This window comes from Dipodomys spectabilis, unplaced genomic scaffold (assembly GCF_019054845.1).
Source record: "Dipodomys spectabilis isolate Male_0828 unplaced genomic scaffold, ASM1905484v1 ptg000054l, whole genome shotgun sequence".
NCBI lineage: Eukaryota > Metazoa > Chordata > Mammalia > Rodentia > Heteromyidae > Dipodomys > Dipodomys spectabilis.
The window spans coordinates 25,538,486-25,555,394 of record NW_024870731.1 but is presented as its reverse complement, the minus strand read 5'-3'; the positions used below and the strand labels follow the sequence as shown (position 1 = coordinate 25,555,394).

General features: G+C 38.6%; 1 protein-coding gene across 5 annotated transcripts in view; it reads right to left on the bottom strand.

The window, feature by feature from the left end:
* Positions 1-16,909, bottom strand: part of Atxn7 (ataxin 7) — a 135,170-nt gene that overhangs the window by 26,773 nt on the left and 91,488 nt on the right. Inside the window, exon 1 of one of the 5 annotated variants that reach the window (XM_042680131.1) lies at positions 12,016-12,156. The exons of the other annotated variants lie outside the window; for them this stretch is intronic. Coding sequence (XP_042536065.1) covers positions 12,016-12,082 — 67 coding nt within the window. The 5' untranslated portion in view covers positions 12,083-12,156. Of the gene's footprint in view, positions 1-12,015; positions 12,157-16,909 lie in introns of those variants that run through there. 5 annotated transcript variants of the gene reach the window in all.

Genomic DNA, 16,909 nt, shown 5'->3' with positions numbered 1-16,909 from the left:
AGCATACACTCTTGGGTTTTGTTATGTTACAAATGAATCCCACTAGCTTCAACTTACACTAAGAGGCAATATTATTCACTCATCTTTATAGCCTGTTAATTGATACCACGTGTAATTTTCTTCCTTTCTAGCATAGCACCTCTCTGATTTTCAGAATAGCAAAATCTGAAGAAACAAGTTGTACCATTTTTCCCCCTAACCACCAGCATAGAACACCAAATAAAAAATGTTATCTTATCATTCCTTAGGAATCTGTGCTAAAATTTTCCAGTGAATCATTTTAACTCCTTCCCCTTTAATAATGTCACTCAACTACAGATGGCATAGCTCCGGATCACACCGCTAGGATGCCAAAGGCACAAGACAAAAATACCACAAATAGCGAGGCCTCTTTTTTAAAAAAGCAGGAAGTAATTAATGGGTAAGTACAGACTACAAAGGTTTAACTGAGAATCATATTTTCTCAAAGCAATCTATATTAATAAAAATCAGAGATGCTTAAACAATGTTACAATAAGAAATAGGTTAAGTAGTAACTATTTTCTTAAGAAACCTGTTTTGGTAGCTTAGTGACTGTCTTCAATTAAACCTGGAATTTAAAACTGCATATTTACTTAACTCTTGAGTTTTAAAATGCATATTTTAATGCATAATTTAATGTACTACATAAGGCAATGAAAATATATCCATTTATGATAAGTATTTCAAATTAAACCTGTAATTCAGGAAAAGAATTTTGTACACAGTCATCTCTGTTCTTCATGCTTTTTAATCTTAAGTTTGCTTTTGCATAAATCTTTATAAAATTATTAAAACCTCTAAATTACAAAGCAAAAAAAAATGTGTATGAATGAATACTGACTGGACTTACATGCGTACTGAAATCTTAAGCATGTTAAAATAGTGACAACTAGCATCACTTAAATGGCTTACTTCCAAAGACTTGGTATTACTTTGGGGCCTTTGGGTAAAGCTATGATGACTTATTCCTGGAAGGACCGTAGTTTAGCAACACTTTATGAGGTGCTTGAGAATCTGATTCACAGCAGGAGAAAATGACATTATCTGCAGGCAAAATTCAAACTTTCCAACTTATACAGAGGTACAATCAATTTAGGAAGACTAAACTAATATGATTTGTAAGTGCTGGCCTGCTCCTGTATTAAGTTTTATGTCCAAGGAAAGGAAATTTAAAGTAACTTCACTTTAATCAATTCTCAAATTTGGCACCTGAGGTGTCTTTGTTTTGGCAAAAATACAGGTTTTTTTTAGGTAGGCATGGTGGGACACACCTATGGTCCTAGCATTTAAGAGGAGGCTGAGAAAGGCTTGAGGCCAGCATGGCAAGACGATTGTAAAAAAACAAAAACAAAAGTAGTTTCTTTCTTCTTCTTTTGTGGCCATACTGAGGGTTCAAACTTAGGGTCTTGCACTGGTAGGTCTGTCATTATTTTCACTTTCAGTTATTTTTTAGATAGGGTCTTACCTTTTTGCCCAGGGCAGGCCTGGACATTCATCCTCCTATTTACTTTCCATGTAGCTGGGATGACAGGCATGCACCATTTTGTCTGGCAGGAAATTTATTTTTTTCTCCCAAACATTCTGAACATACTCCCAAGCATGTTTATAGTTTTGTTGCCTGCCCTATATGAGTGGCACTTCCATGAACCTTATCTCTTATCTTCCTCTATAAGGCATGCCACAAGAAAGAAGTCTTCTATTTATATTTTAAATACTGTATTTTAAAGACTGGTACAGCTCTCTTGGGAAAAAGATTTTCAAATGGCCCAGTAGTTCACAATTTCAGCTATATTTCTGAGTGACTAAAAACTCTGATGCTTGTACCTCTCCTACAGCCTGTGATTTAATTGGTTTGGGGTGTGATACAGGCATCCAGACTTACCCAGCTGTTGTGTGTGACTGTATCGTACAGCCTAGGTTGAGAGCCTGACCTAGGCTAGGCAAACAACTCAGGAACCATTAACCATGGCTGAGCGAGTTAACATCTGCACAGTGCTGAGAACATATGGCATATCGCACTTTATTTAAAGCCTCGTCAACTATAGCTCACTGCTACTACTTTGTCTTAGTGATTTTCAAACTTTCATCAAATGCAACTATTTCCATCATTCTTAACAAAGCCACTTTTTAAACTTAATTTTTAAAAAACTTAATATTTTTATTTTGGAACTGGAGGCATAGTTCAAGTGGTGGAGTGCCAGCCATGGTTGAAAAAGCTAACTAAGAGATGAGATTCTCAGTTGCACACACATGTGAAGCCCTTTTCATCTAAATCATTTTCAATGGTATCACTGCTTCCTCCTTGCTATAGTTCTAAGTCTCTCCGGGGAGCATTCTTGGTATTCTGTACCTACATACAGGATTTCAGGGTAGTCAGCATTCCTAGTCTCCTACCAATTAATCACCAGCAATGTCCCTCTGTCACAGACAACTTTCACTCCTACCCCCACCATTTCCAGATAGGCTCCAGGGTAAAGCATAGAACTACCACTCTTAGCTGAGAGCTATTTATTTTCCCCCAAACTAATATATCCGTGAAACAGTTAAGTTTTTTCTCCTGAAAATATTAAAAGAACAAAGTATTTAAATATCTACCCATATTAATTCACAAAAAGCATCTTGTGCACTCACCCCAAGCAGTACAATGAAACAATGATACCAGGTCTGTGGTACAAAGGGAAAGGGGAAAAAAAACAACAACTACAAATGTAGTATTCTTTGGGCATCAGAAGCCTCAGAGAATCTGAGAGAAAAAGTACAATGGTCCCCAACTTTTGAAGGTTTAACTTACAATGTTTTGACTTCATAATGCTGCAAAAAGTGATACTTGTTTAGGTACTTGGAATTTCCAATCTCTGTTTTCTCAGACAGCATAAAACCAGTTGTCAACCAGATACATGATCTGAAAGGGAGAAATCCATGTGCCAAGCTGTGCTGTCACTAAGCTACAATGCTCAAAACTTGGGAGGATTAATATATTCTTGACTTAATGATAATTTCAACTTGCCAAAGCTTTAATGGTTCCATCATTAGTTGAGTAGCATTTGCAATGTAGTTTTTCTTAAGATCAAATGATTAAAGAAAATTTGTAATCTAGTCAGTTCAACTATAATGCTTGCTTTGAGAATGCAAATTTATTCCAGAATAATCTAACCATAATAAAAATTTCCATATGCTTTTGTCTCTAAGAAATACTAAGGGAATGTAGAAAACTACACCTGGCTGAACTAGTCACATGGGGTACCTGAGGCACGCGGAACCTCAAGCATCTATCATGCACCTCAGGTCAGGGCACATGTTAAGAACCACACCCCAAAGCATTTGGTGTTAACAGTTTTCTGTCAGTTCCATATGATTTTCTTCCATCACTTCCCACAATTTACAAGTTGTGATCTACTCTATACCCACTTCACAGTCAAATGCCAGGACTTTACAAGGTAAATGGTCAAATTTACCTTAGTATTTGCATATATTTAACCATTTATCATTTGTAAGACGGTGCTACCATTTTCAGTAGGTTCCTATCTTTTTTTGTGTCACAAAAGACATTTTTAGTGTTGTGCCATAACTCATTTTCCCAATAAGCCTCATGCGGTTTTTATTGCATAATTTTGCACAGTGCACTAATTTTTAAGGAATGCATGTTGTTATATAGCAGGATTGATGGCAACTTTTGGCTTTTTTTTTTCCTTCAATTTTCGGGTCTCATCATGGTCTGCCCTCCCTTTTTCTTTAGTTAACATCTTTCCTTGCCTGTTAAGGCTTACATGGGATTCAACAATAGAGAAACAAGACTCAAAGCTTCTTAATGATAAAAGTCTGTTGCCATGTCAGTACTTCCCCCAAATCCCTGCTTTAAAATAAAATCTATTTGAAACTAAGAAAGGCAATTTATTATGTGAATTTTTCATTCACTAAAACTTGAAACAGATTGTATCTGTATGTGTAAACTGAGATTGTGCCAGCTCAAATCCCTGTCATACTACTGAATTAAGTTGTTCCATCACAGTACAAATGCGAAACTTATTCTGTGAGAAGGACAGAATCTGGCTTTCTCCTCAGAAGAAAGCAAAGATGAAAAAATTAAATTATAGCTGAGTTTGACTCCATTTAACCTTTCACCATGTGTCTTTATATTTCGTAAGATTTTAAACAGGGATTAGAGCTTTAAAAAAGTATTTCTTCCGAGATCAAAAGGAAAGTGGGCAACTTATGAGTAAGTTAGGGAGGCTATATTAAACTGAACAAAGTAAAGTAGTGGCCGGATGCTAAGCCAAACTGCCATGTGGTTTGCTAAAGAGTCCAAGTTGAGTTTTCAAAGAGCTCCTCTCCTCTCTCCAGAACCTGGCACTAGCCCAGATAAAGCACCCTCTGTCCCTGAATGAGGAGCATATTGTGAATAGCTCTAGTAAGTGACAGAAAGGCAGGCAGACCACCAGACAGACAAGCACAAACATAGGGAAATTGAGAGCAGTGACAAAGGTAAACAGACACACAGAAGGAGGATAGGGGCAGGAGAGATAGAAGGGAATGGAAAGAAAGAGCAAACAAGAGAGATGAGTGGGGAAGGAGAGGGAGACACATCTGCACTGGCCATCTTATCCCCTGAGGCTTGCTACTGTGACATGCTTACCAGGTAAGGGCAAGCAGATGGGGAAAAGAGAGGCATTCCAAAATGGAAAGCAACTGATAATACTAAGCTTATAATTCTGAATTCATGATTAAAAGTGCTTAAAAAGTTTAAAGTATCAACACAGCGATAAACAAAAACTAGTCCAAAGCAAATAGTTTAATGTATGCATACTTTGTAAACAACAATTTGTAATTTAGGGGTGTTAAAGTTAGTTCACAAACACTTGTAACTTCAAATGCTATCATTCATGTTAATAAAAATCTAAATGAATATATCTTGAGATTTTTAAAAATATGTTTAAAAATATTTTATGTATTTAACTTTTCTATAATGATCAGAACTGACACAATTATTAAATACTTGTTTAAAAGGGAAATCTTAGAGTTTTAGTCTTAACACATGCCAAAACAAAAAAGGCATGTTACTGACCACTTACTAGTTTGTCTTTTTTTTTTTCCCTCTTTTTTCTGGTATAGATCCTAGGCACTGTCACTAAACTTTTGTTGCTCAAAGCTAGTGTTTTACTACTTGAGCCACAGCTCCACTTTCAGGTTTTTTGGTAGTTTATTGGAAATCAGAGTCTCACAGACTTTCAAACTGTGATCCTAAAATCTCAGCTTCCACAGTAGCTAGGATTACTTGAATAAGCCAACTGCACCCAGCTAATTAGTCCCATTCTTAGTAGGAATCATGTAAGAAGGCTTAACAGCCAAGAAAAGCCTACCAAGTCTTTTCAGGACTCTTATTAAACCTTTTACTACTCTTTGACGACTCAAACAACTGACTTTATGAGAAGTCTCACTTTCAACACCAATAGTAGCAGCTTCAGGAGTGTGCTGTGTAGAAACCATGTACCACGCACACTATTTTGGAATTTAAAGGGATTATATCATTCACTGCTATCTTCCTAACAAAGTAGATGCATTATCTGATATCCCTGTTTTCCAGATGAGGCGGCCAAGGAATTAAAGAATTAAATCAGCTGTTGAAGGTCACAAAGGCTGTTTCACTCTGGTGAATGCACATAGCCATCATAAATGGTCCAGGGGCAGGCAGAGGAGAGAGAAAGTCAGTAAGAAGCTCATCTTTTCCAGTTCTGCTACAACTATAATTTTGGCAGAAACAAGCTCACAGTTATAGCAGAATTTTGCACAGGCTAAACATACAACATCATCACTGACAATTTTGGGGCAAATTTAGGGTAGGATCTACAGTCAATTTAAGAGAAATCTAAACTATGTTGGATTTTATTTTCTCATTTTGAAAGTTTTATCCTAAAGATGAACTATGTGTATCTGCCAGTGTAGAATCCTTCCTGTCTATACACACAGCCATGGGCTGCTGCTGGGTGGGGGGAGGGGGAGACAATTTGAAGAATGAATTTGACAGAAAGTTACCATTTGGACTGCCTTTCTGGCTTGGCTAAAAAAGAATCATTAAGATGAACATTTCCTATAAAGGACCATCAGGAAGAGCTACAAGTATTTATTATAGAGAATTAAGTTGATCTTCAAAACAAATGCAATTATGCGTACTTCTTGTCACTCTGCTTGCCCTCCCTGTGGAGGTTCAGGGCCAATGGGTAGAGTCTTGGTACGAACTGAGTAACTGCTTCAATAGAACTCAAAGTAAAGATAAACTTTTAGATTTCCTGACCAAGGCAGATTCCAAACTTTGTAGTCAAAGACATCTTCCTGAAGTGCAGTGCAAAGGGCTGTAATGTCTGCAACCCAGCATCTACTGTGGATGAGGTGCTAAGATCACAAGAGGGAGTCTATAGATGTCCTGTTTGTTCAGCGAATGCTAGTTATGGAATCAGTCCTTCAGACAGAAAAGTACTGATAAGAATGCAGAAATCACTTAAGAACAAACCAAACTCACTTTATCGTCTCCAGTGTGACAAGGTTTTAGCTTAAATATTATTCTAGGAAGACAGGAATGCTCCTTCAATTACAATGAGGTTATACTCCAAGAAACCTGTAGTTAATTGAAAATATCCTAAGTCAAAAGTGCATTTAATGCACCTATGGAACCCTGTAGCACAGCATCACAGTGGACTAGGGAGTCTTGGTCCACTTCCCTTGTGCTCCAGCTCCCTGCCACTCTAGTTTGGGGAGAGATCTAAATTAAAAAGGTGAAGTGTATTTCTACTGTGGTGCACTCAATGTATATCACTTTCATACCATTGCAAAATTCTTGTTAAACCACTGTAAGTTGGAATAAAAGTATTTCTCAGGAGCAAGGTAAACAGTAGTCATTTAAAAATGAATAAAATCATTCCAGTTATTTTATAAAGAACTTGTTGCTTTATTTTCCTGACAGAACTTGATGACACTTAAGAAAGAACCTTAGGAGAATGAAATAGGTGAGGATCAAGTCCCCAATTTAGTATATAGGGCTCCAAAAAAATGTTAAAAGTACTAATTCCTAAAAACCCAGCTTTCCTTGAAAAGTTTTGGACAGATTCAATCAAGTGAGGTTGAACAGTGGATTCTGCATAGAAAGGTTTTACAAAAAAGACAAATCAGTGCATCTAGGAATGCTTATTACTTCGGGCAGATTCTCACAGCCCCACCCTGAAATGTCCACAATCACTCTCCCATTTCAAGTAGATGGTGAATAATCAAGCTTACACATGGCTATACAGTGTAAAATGTACGTAAATACAGATTCTTCAATCAAGCACTATAAAAGTAACAAAAATACATGTAATCAAAAGCTCATTTTAGAAACTTTGGGTCACTCATTAAACTGTCCATTGCTGGATTAATAAAATTGTTCCTGTCTTAGAACAATTAGAGAAAGAACTGCAATGTGCTATTATGTAGCTTCCAATTAACCCAAACTGTCTTGCTTCACTTTCAGGCCACCAAACAAAAAGGTGAGGTATCAGCTGGGTGCCTTGGTCTTTTACAAGGATTATGGTCCCTAAGAGATACCTAAGCTCATGGCTTGGAAAAGATGATTGGTCAAGATTTTTTTAAAATTCCTAATATTTCTAGTACTTCTTTCATATTAACTGTTTAACCTAGCTCTTTGTCATTTACAATTGAATCATTTCAGATCTTTCATCATATCTACACATCATCTGAAATATTAATAACTGACCAGACATTTATAATTTAGCAATGTCCTAAGCAATATTCCATGACAATATGACTGTTTGATGTAAGATCTCTCTCTCTCTCTCTCTCTGGTATAAATGATATATAAATGAATATAGATATTATATATCCTACTAGAATATCTGGTATATGATTTAAAAACCTAATCATAGACTACACAAGATTAGTATTTAGAAGCTTTAAACTACTGTAACTCGTGTTACTTTTTCCTGTAATTATTTTTTGGCCAGTCCTGGGACTTGAACTCAGGGCCTAGGCACTGTCCCTGAGCTTCTTTTGCTCAAGGCTACCACTTGAACCACAGTGCCACTTCTGGCTTTTTTTTTTGTTTATGTGGTACTGAGGAGTTGAACTTAGGGGAAAGCATTCTACCAGTAAGCCACATTCCCAGCCCTAAATTTTGTTTTTAAAAGCACTCCAGGTGTCTGACCATCAACTAAACAAGGAATTGTTACCCAGTTTGTGGCAGATTTTTTAAAAATTCTAAATATGCTTTTATCTTTGGTCTAATTTCTTTAGGTTCCTAGGCACTAGATTACACTACTGTGGAGAAAGCTGATGTAGGTGTGCAGAGACCCATTATGAAAGGGAAGTCAATCAGGGAGACTGTCCAAGAACATTCAAATCAAGCTAAGGAATTCAAAGCTGACCTCTGAAACTCAGGCCCCAAAAGACAATTAGCCTAAACGGGGATTGGAAGGCAACCTCCAAGGTTGCTTAGGTGGATTACAAATGGCAGTGGAAAACACTGAGAAAGGAAAAACACTCGGCATCATTTCTATTAGAGAGAATAAACTAAAAAGGATGGGTCCAGCACTAGCTTTCCTAACTAATTAGTCTCCAACTGCTACCTTTTTCCAAATGCATTTTCCTCTCCCTAATGCAGAGGTGTTTTTAAATTAAAATGTAAGAGGAAAGTGCAGAAAAGAGTCATTTACAGCACTTGGGCCACTTGAAACAACTTTTCACCAAAGGTCTACAATCAAATTATCAAGCTCTTCATGAGGGAAATAAAGGCCCCACTAAAGTATTCAGGTCTCTTGGCATTCCACATCTCTGAGCAGAGTGTGCACTGCAGTATACCATTCACACTGGTGCATGAAAGCGAACAGATCACAAAGGGCAGATTACAAGGGAGAATGACTTCCCTTTGGTGGGGGAAGGGACAGGCATGAATAGATTGTAAATAATGTTGCTAAGAAAGGAGCCGAGATATGGCAACCTCAAATAAACCTCTTGCCAGGAATTCTTCCCAAGAGATCCTTATTTCTGAACTTCGCTTTCAAGAATGTGAAAAATATGAAACACTTAAGATAGAAAGAGAAATACTAGATGTTATGATCATTGATCATGGTGGCTGAAGTGTAACATCTCTTCTTTATAATCACTGCCATAAGGAGGCTTGTCTGAAGGAAAAATGAATTGAATAGCCTGAATGGCCATCTGGGGCATTCAGAAGGGCACCTTTCCTATGCTCCTGCAATCCTGTTTGAGGTGAAGACTTTGACCTGAAAGTTATTGCCATTCTCTTCAGTGCAATTCTTTCTTTCTTTCTCTTTTTCTCTTTCTCTCTCTCTCTCTCTCTCTCTCTCTCTCTCTCTCTCTCTCTCTCTCTCTCTCTCTCACACACACACACACACTCTCTCTCTCTCTCTCTCAGGGGAAGGAGCCTTTTGGGAAAAAGTCACTGATGCTTTTTTTTTTTTTGGGGGTCCGGTCGTGGGCCTGAACTCTGGGCCTAGGCGCTGTCCCTCAGCTCTTCAGCTCAAGGTTAGCACTCTACCACTTGAGCCACAGCGCCACTTCCAGCTTTTTTTTTCCTGCTTATGTGGTGCTGAGGAATCGAACCCAGGGCCTCATGCATGCAAGGCAAGCACTCTACCATTGAGCCACCTTCCCAGCCCACTGATGCTTTTTTTTTTTTTAATGCTGTTCTTACTTTTCTGAGCTGTTGCTTTTAACAATCACATTCATCAAACTGTGCTACTACTGAACTTGGTGTCATAATTTCTGACAGGTTTTTTTTTTTTTTTTGGGGTGTGTGTGTGTGTGTGGTTGTTGTTTTGATGCTGGTATGGGGTATGTCAAACTCAGGGCCTCTCATTCTTCTCTAGCTTTTTTGCTCAAAGCTAGCATGCTATCACTGGAGTCACATCTCCAGCTCCTAAGCATATGTTTTGACTGATACTTTTACTTTGCTAATAGCCATTAGGACTTCTCTCTGCTGTCCTCAGGAAGCATGTTACCCAAATGATGCTAGTAGAATACAGCCATCAGTCACCCTGCCTGAAACAAACATGATCTCACTATGTAAGCGATGCACATTATTTCCTTAGCAGTCAACTTTCATCACTTTCTCACTCTACCATTCGCTTGAAATGTGGGAGGTAGCTGGGGGGGTGGGCGGTGGTCTCCAACTCCATTACTTTCTAACTACTTTTGATTTAATCCTTTATGTGTTCAGGGAAGAAGCACCCTATAAATTCACCAATTTACCATCGCAAGTTTACACATCCAATTTATACCATGTGCAAATCAAGCATCAATCAAAATCAGTCCTTATACACTGGATGTTTCCCCTAATAAAATGATACAAGGCTATCACTGAAAAACAAAAATATAATTAAAAATAAACTATGCTTTATCACTTTACTCAGTTTAATACACAAAGGTAGAGAGAAGAGAGAAAACCGAGATCTCTAAAATTGATTTTTAAAAAATCTTTTTAAAATTGAAACTTGCATGTAAGAATTCTACCAGGGAGTCCCATCTTCTCAGGCTAGGAAGGAGTAGCAACTCCAAAATGCAACAGTAACACAGCATCATCTGCTGAAAACACCTTTCTCAGTTTATGTCGTGATCCTCCTGCTATTTCCTCTAGCCTTACTATTGTTTATCTTCACTACATTTGGGTTACAAGGAGGGTAAAAGACCTGAAGATCCCAAGCATGGCATGACGAAAACCTCACGCTCACAACAGCAGAATACAGTATACAAAAAGACCTCTTTCATTAAGCATCATTAATAAGGAATGAGTGACTGGACTGAGTCTGTAGGTTTTTCTCCCTTTCTCCCACCTTCCCCCACCCCATAATACTGATGTTTACAACAAGTTTGCAACATTTTTTTTTTCTTAAGAGAAACACCACCTGCTTTACCTGTAGGCTGAGGCTGTTAACAAGTAAAACACCAAAAATGATTTGCAAAACACAAGACCAAATGAAACCAGAAGCAGCAAAGCTCAAAATTGCCTGATAAGGATTTTTAGAAAAATCTTAATGGCACATTTTCAATAAAGGTCCAAGAACTATTTGTATTTAAAACTTCAACAACTGAGGAGCAGAATTTCAACCTCAAAACCATCTAGTCAAACCCATTAATGGTGAAGGCATGAAATTTGAATCCAGTGAAAACTAAAAAACTCATCAGCTATCACCTCACTTTCTGTCCCAAGACACAAGGAACAAGACAGGTAAAGCATCAGCATAATTGCTAGCTACCTTAACAACACAAATGAAAAAGTGTTTTCTGGCACTCCGTCTGCCCGTAATTAAACTTTTATACACCCAATTTAAGTTACTGAATGACTTCCCAGGGTGACTGTTTGTATTGTGCAGTTGTTCTTCCTCTTGACATAGTGTTCCGTTTGAAACTTTGCTGTGGATTTGAAGTATCTGACAAAACAGCTTTCAAACACATTCTACAGGAAACACTGAACTGCCTGTCATGAAACCTCACTTACCACAAGATAAAAAAACAAACAGTCAAAGTGTGTTGCATGTTCCTCCATTTTTGGAGAGCTGTCTAACCAGTGCTCTCCAGGCTTTGAGATAGGGAACTGTTTGATGCAAACCTCAGCATTTGCTGTAGTTAATAGCAAACTCAACTCCTGTTTTACTTTGAACTTTGACCAGATAACTCAAACGACATTTCAGAATGGCTCCTGTGGACAGCTTGCAACAGCTAATCCCTCATGCTGCGATTACCCACTCTGACCCCCCAGCTCTGCAGCACGCCCTCCTTCCTTCCCTCTACACTAGAGCAGTAGGGCCCTCCCATCAGGCCTGCTGGCAGGACAGGACAAACCACCACCAGGAGAAAAGAGGCCTGCGCAAACTTCCTGACTCTGCTCAGCTTTCTGTAAGTTAGCAAAGACCTAATGCACCTCCTGCAGGCTTGTCCAGAACTGGGCCTCTAGCCAAGTTCAACCTCTGAAAACTGTCTCAGAAAACTTACCCAGTGGAAGTTTCAGCTCCTGCGCAGAAAAAGGGCTGCTCTGGAAAGGCGACTCGCTACCTTCCATTCACAGAATTTGGCTGTGCTTCACTGCACACTTGCTACTGAAGGCTTGCATCATGATTTGGGTCTGCCCACCAACTCCAAATATGCTCCATGTTTGGGCTTATGTAACATTTGCTACTACTGTAAAAAGCACTTGAATTACAAAGGTCCTGGCAGATCAACAGAAAACAGGGGGTGGAGTCTAATTTCATCTAATATGGTCATACAAGGCTTCCGGGCCAGTGTAAATTAATCCTTTTATTTGAAAGGCAACTTGCCAGAACTGGAGAAGATAAATGTTATAAATTTATCCTGCTAAAATGTGAACTATTCACATGCTAAATTTTCTTAATATATTTGAAATGACACTGCTACTGTCAGGTGTATATAAATTTACAGGATTAATTATAAAAATTGTATTTTAAACCTTGTCAGATCTAGAAGTCTTGAAGTTAAAATATGTCTACAAATTATCAATAGCTTCTCTTTATGTTTTATTCCCCTTATGCTATCTATATTTTTATTAAACTTAAAAAATTATGCTTAAATCATACTTTCCCTTTCTAAATCTAGTAATAAAATCTTGACCCATTTTCTGTGCATATTTTAAAATATGCATAGCTTCATATACCGTTGAGTGTTTGGTGTTCAATCACTGGAGAACTAAAGCTGAAACCTTCTGCACTTTTAATGCAGCAGCAGTCCCTCTTCATGCAGTATCTAACTGGCTAGCTGTTTCCTTAGTTCAGCCCTGTTACTTACTCACATACCTATTCTCTCTTCCACCAATTACAAACCTTACTGTCAAATAGACATTTAAAAAACTGTTAAGTGGTGTAAGTTTTATAATAATGACTCAAATGCTTGACAGATTAGAACACATTTTAAATTGAAAGTAAGGGGGAGGGAAGGGAGAGGCAATGATTCCTGCATCCCACACAGGCTATTAGGCAAATGTCACAAATTACATGTATGAAAATAATTTGGCCTGGAAAAGGTAAGAAGGTTTAAAGCTCAAGAACCACATGGCTTCTATTAGACCTGATAGAAATTCTTAATTGATTAAAATAAAAGGGACAGTAGCTACACTGCTTTATTTCACAAGCATTGAGGTTTTCTGTGCCTTTCAATTTAAGATCTAAGTGTTTTTCTGATACCTACTTTTTTCTTCCAGAAATCTTATATTCACAATTACAAAATCTAAGTCACAGTGGTCCTTAAGATCCTAAGAATATCAAGGATGGTCTATCACAGGCCTAGAAGCACATAATAAAGATATTCTCAATCTTAAAAAAAAAAGTAAGAGCCAGGCACTGGTGATTCATGCCTACAATCTTAGCTACTTACGAGGCTAAGATCTGAGGATCGTGGTTCAAAGCCAGCCCCGGCATGAGACTCTTATCTCCAATAAACCACCAGAAAACTGGAAGTGGCACCGTGACTCAAGTGGTAGAGCACTAGCCTTGAGCTGAACAGCTGAGGGACAGCGGCCAGGCCCAGAGTTCAAGGAAAAAAAAAAAGGTAAGGATTTCAGCTAAGTTTGCTGGTTTTCCTAAAGCTAGAGAAAAATCAACCAGAGTGCAGCAGCTTAGTATTGTTCACTACAGCTCAACAGCTCTCCTGACAGAGCAGTGAAGGCTTTTCCCACGTCAACATCAGCAGAACAGCATTGGGTATATTTAAGTGTTTAGAACCTTCCTCAGGCTGAGATTCAGTTTCACACTATTGAATGTGCAGGAGTTCTGGTGTCCTTATCAGCCAGCCTCCTAGCACAAATATGGCCTTCCTAATGTTCCCCTTCCTGTTACAGGGATAGCATGGATGGTGAAAACAACCTGCAAATCCTTGACAGTTCTGGGAACAATGCCTTTCTACAACACCAAGGAAAGAAGGGCTGTCAAACCCACACCTGCTTTTTGATACTGAGGATTGAGTCTAGTATCAACACATTGCTAGGCACGTACTCTATCACTTGAGCAATTTCCCTAGACTCTATCCTGTCATTTTGAGACAAGGTCTATGTTTCAAAGGTAGCCTCAAACTTGTAATCCTCCTGCTGCAGTCTCTCAAGTAGCTGAGATTACAGGTATGTACTACCATGCCTGGCTAAGATAGACAGTTTGAATTTATTTTCAATACACATATCAGAATGGTGGTGTAGGTATTATTTTGATCTTATTTAAATTATTTCCCAGTATCTTGTCCAAATATAGTTTGATATGACTGGTTATGTTTCTATGGAGAAAAAAGATGACAAGCCAAAATTCCATTTAGTAGTATTAACATTCCTGCCTTGCAGACCATAAATTACACAGCTTGGCTATAGTTCGGGTGGTATGCACATAAAAGTTTTGCCCTCCACGAAAGGAGTCCTGAAGGGACATCGTTCTTGTGTGAATAAGGAACACATAGCAGCAGCGCTGAGACAGTATGGGCTTGACTTGAGAGAGGAGAGCAGCCAGGCTGCAGTCTGAGCACCTCTTGTTGTGTGGCTCAGGGAAAGAGATTTCTGTCCAAATCTGGCAACTGATACTTTCTCCCACAGGTAAGGCTTACACTAGATAATGCTCATGTGCTAATGTACCTAGCACATCTGAACACTGAACAAATGATAGCTATTGTGGTTATAACCAAGGAGAACTGGATAGGGAATGTCACTTGAAAAGAAAAAAAAAAAACAAAACAGAGCAAGAAAGAAAGGAGTCCCTATTATAGACATTAATAATTTCTTAGAATTTGAATCCCTGAGAAGCCAGCAGAGTTGTAATGCTGTGTTTTGCAGGGCAACAAATGGTTGGCAGTTATTAAATACTAGGTTCCTGTCCCTAGCGCAGGCAGTTCTCCATTTTATAGGAACACAGCCTTAACCAACTCTGCTTCACTGTCTCAGCAGGCCAGGCAGGTTATAATTGGCCTTAATTGGCACTTACAACAGCTTTAACATTCCTTACTTGATGCCAAGAACACTTGAAAGGGGAAGAAAGCATTTTCTAACTTAGAAATATCAAGCAACTTCATTCAGCTGAGGCCTGGAAGCCTGCTATTCAGAATTAGATTAGCTTCACGAAGACAAGTGCTATCTTATTACCCAGTGCTCATTGGCTACTCATGCTGTGATGATTACAAGAGGTAGGAGATGGAGCTTACATGAGATAATTCATCTTGGGGGCTAATGCTACACAGGAGTCTTCCTCTTGCTTTAGGTGAATGGCTCTTCAGGTGTGTGCATAAGGCATTCAAATATAACATATCCTAATGGCTGATTTATATAGGTTTTGTGTGAATGACATTTCAATCTTAAGCCTAATCACTATACACAAAATGAACCCTGTTCAAAGGTGACCCATTATGCCAAACGCAAGGAAGGTAGAGTAGAAACGAGACTAGTGAGTCTCTTTGCTTCCCCAACAATGTTACCCTTTAGCAAGCTACCCATTTTTCAGAAAGAAATCTGTATCTAAGAGAAGTGGGTTTCTTTCCTAAGTTCCATACCAAGAAGAACAGAAATTTACCTCAGATGTCAGGAAAAATATCCAAATAATTTTTCAAAAATCATCACTTCTTTGAAAGCATTTCTTTTTAAAAATAATTTCGTGTATTTATTATCATTAAGTAGGTTTAAAGGGGTTTTTAATTCAACCTGTTGTTTTGAAATATTTTCTCTGCCTCCTAGCACTATATATTACCCAGACTTAGAAGATAAATATCTGTTACACTAATAGTAAAAGATTTTGTCCTTATTGAGTAATTTCAAGTTCAAGACTAGACATATGTATATGTATAAATAACACTGTAAGAAACTTTAGAAAAAAATGAAAGCTTGCAAAAACTATATACAACATCTATGAGTTGTGGAAACATTCTCATGATGAGTTGCTGGAGAGCGAAGGTACTAGGCCTTTTTGCCAAGCCATCTAGCAGACTGGTAATATTAGTAAGTGTCCTTTCCAACTCCGACTCGGGAAGCCCTTCCTGAGCCCCTGTCCCACACAACCAAAAGTACCAGTGGTTAAGGATATGTGCCCATGGCAGGGAATGAGAGCGAGATGGCTGTGCTGTTCATGGGGGAAGAGGTACCAAAGTAAGGCCGGCAGCCTAGAGCTGGCCTGGGCTGTAAATGGATTTCCACTGAAGCACTATAAACTAGAAGAGTAGCAGCACAAGTATACATGATGGCTTGTGGTAAAACTATCATTTTAAGCCCCTCCTATAAAACTCATGATTCTTTGCACTGTGCCCATATAGCTAGTGAGAAAAATACAGAAGGATACTACAAATTTCTACACTCATTCAGAAGGCACTACTTTTTTATTACAGCTACAGACGACAGATGAAATAAGAAAAAAGTAAGCTGGGCGCTGGTGGCTCATGCCTGTAATCCTAGTTTCTCAAGAGGCTGAGATCTGAGGACTGCAGTTTGAAGCCAGCCCAGGAAGCAAAGTCTGTGAGATTCAAAGTCGCACTGTGGCTCAAGTGGCAGAGTGTTAGCCTTGAGCAAAAGGAGCTCAAGGACAGGGCCCAGGCCCAGAATTCAATCCTCAGGACCAGCAGGTGGGAAGACAGGCTGCATTAAAAAACATCAAAAAGGCTGGGCAGTGGTGTCTCATGCCTGTAATCCTAGCTATCCAGGAGGCTGAGATCTAAGGATCACGGTTCAAAGCCAGCCCGGGCAGGAAAGTCGATGAGATTCTTACTTCCAATAAACTACTAGAAAACTGGAAGTGGTGCTGTGGCCCAAGCCCAGAGTTCAAGCCCCACGACAGACAATAAAAAAATAGCAAATCTGAACTGTTACATTTTGTGTGTTTGTATACAAATATAAGTATTTCAATTTAATATACTCATGTGC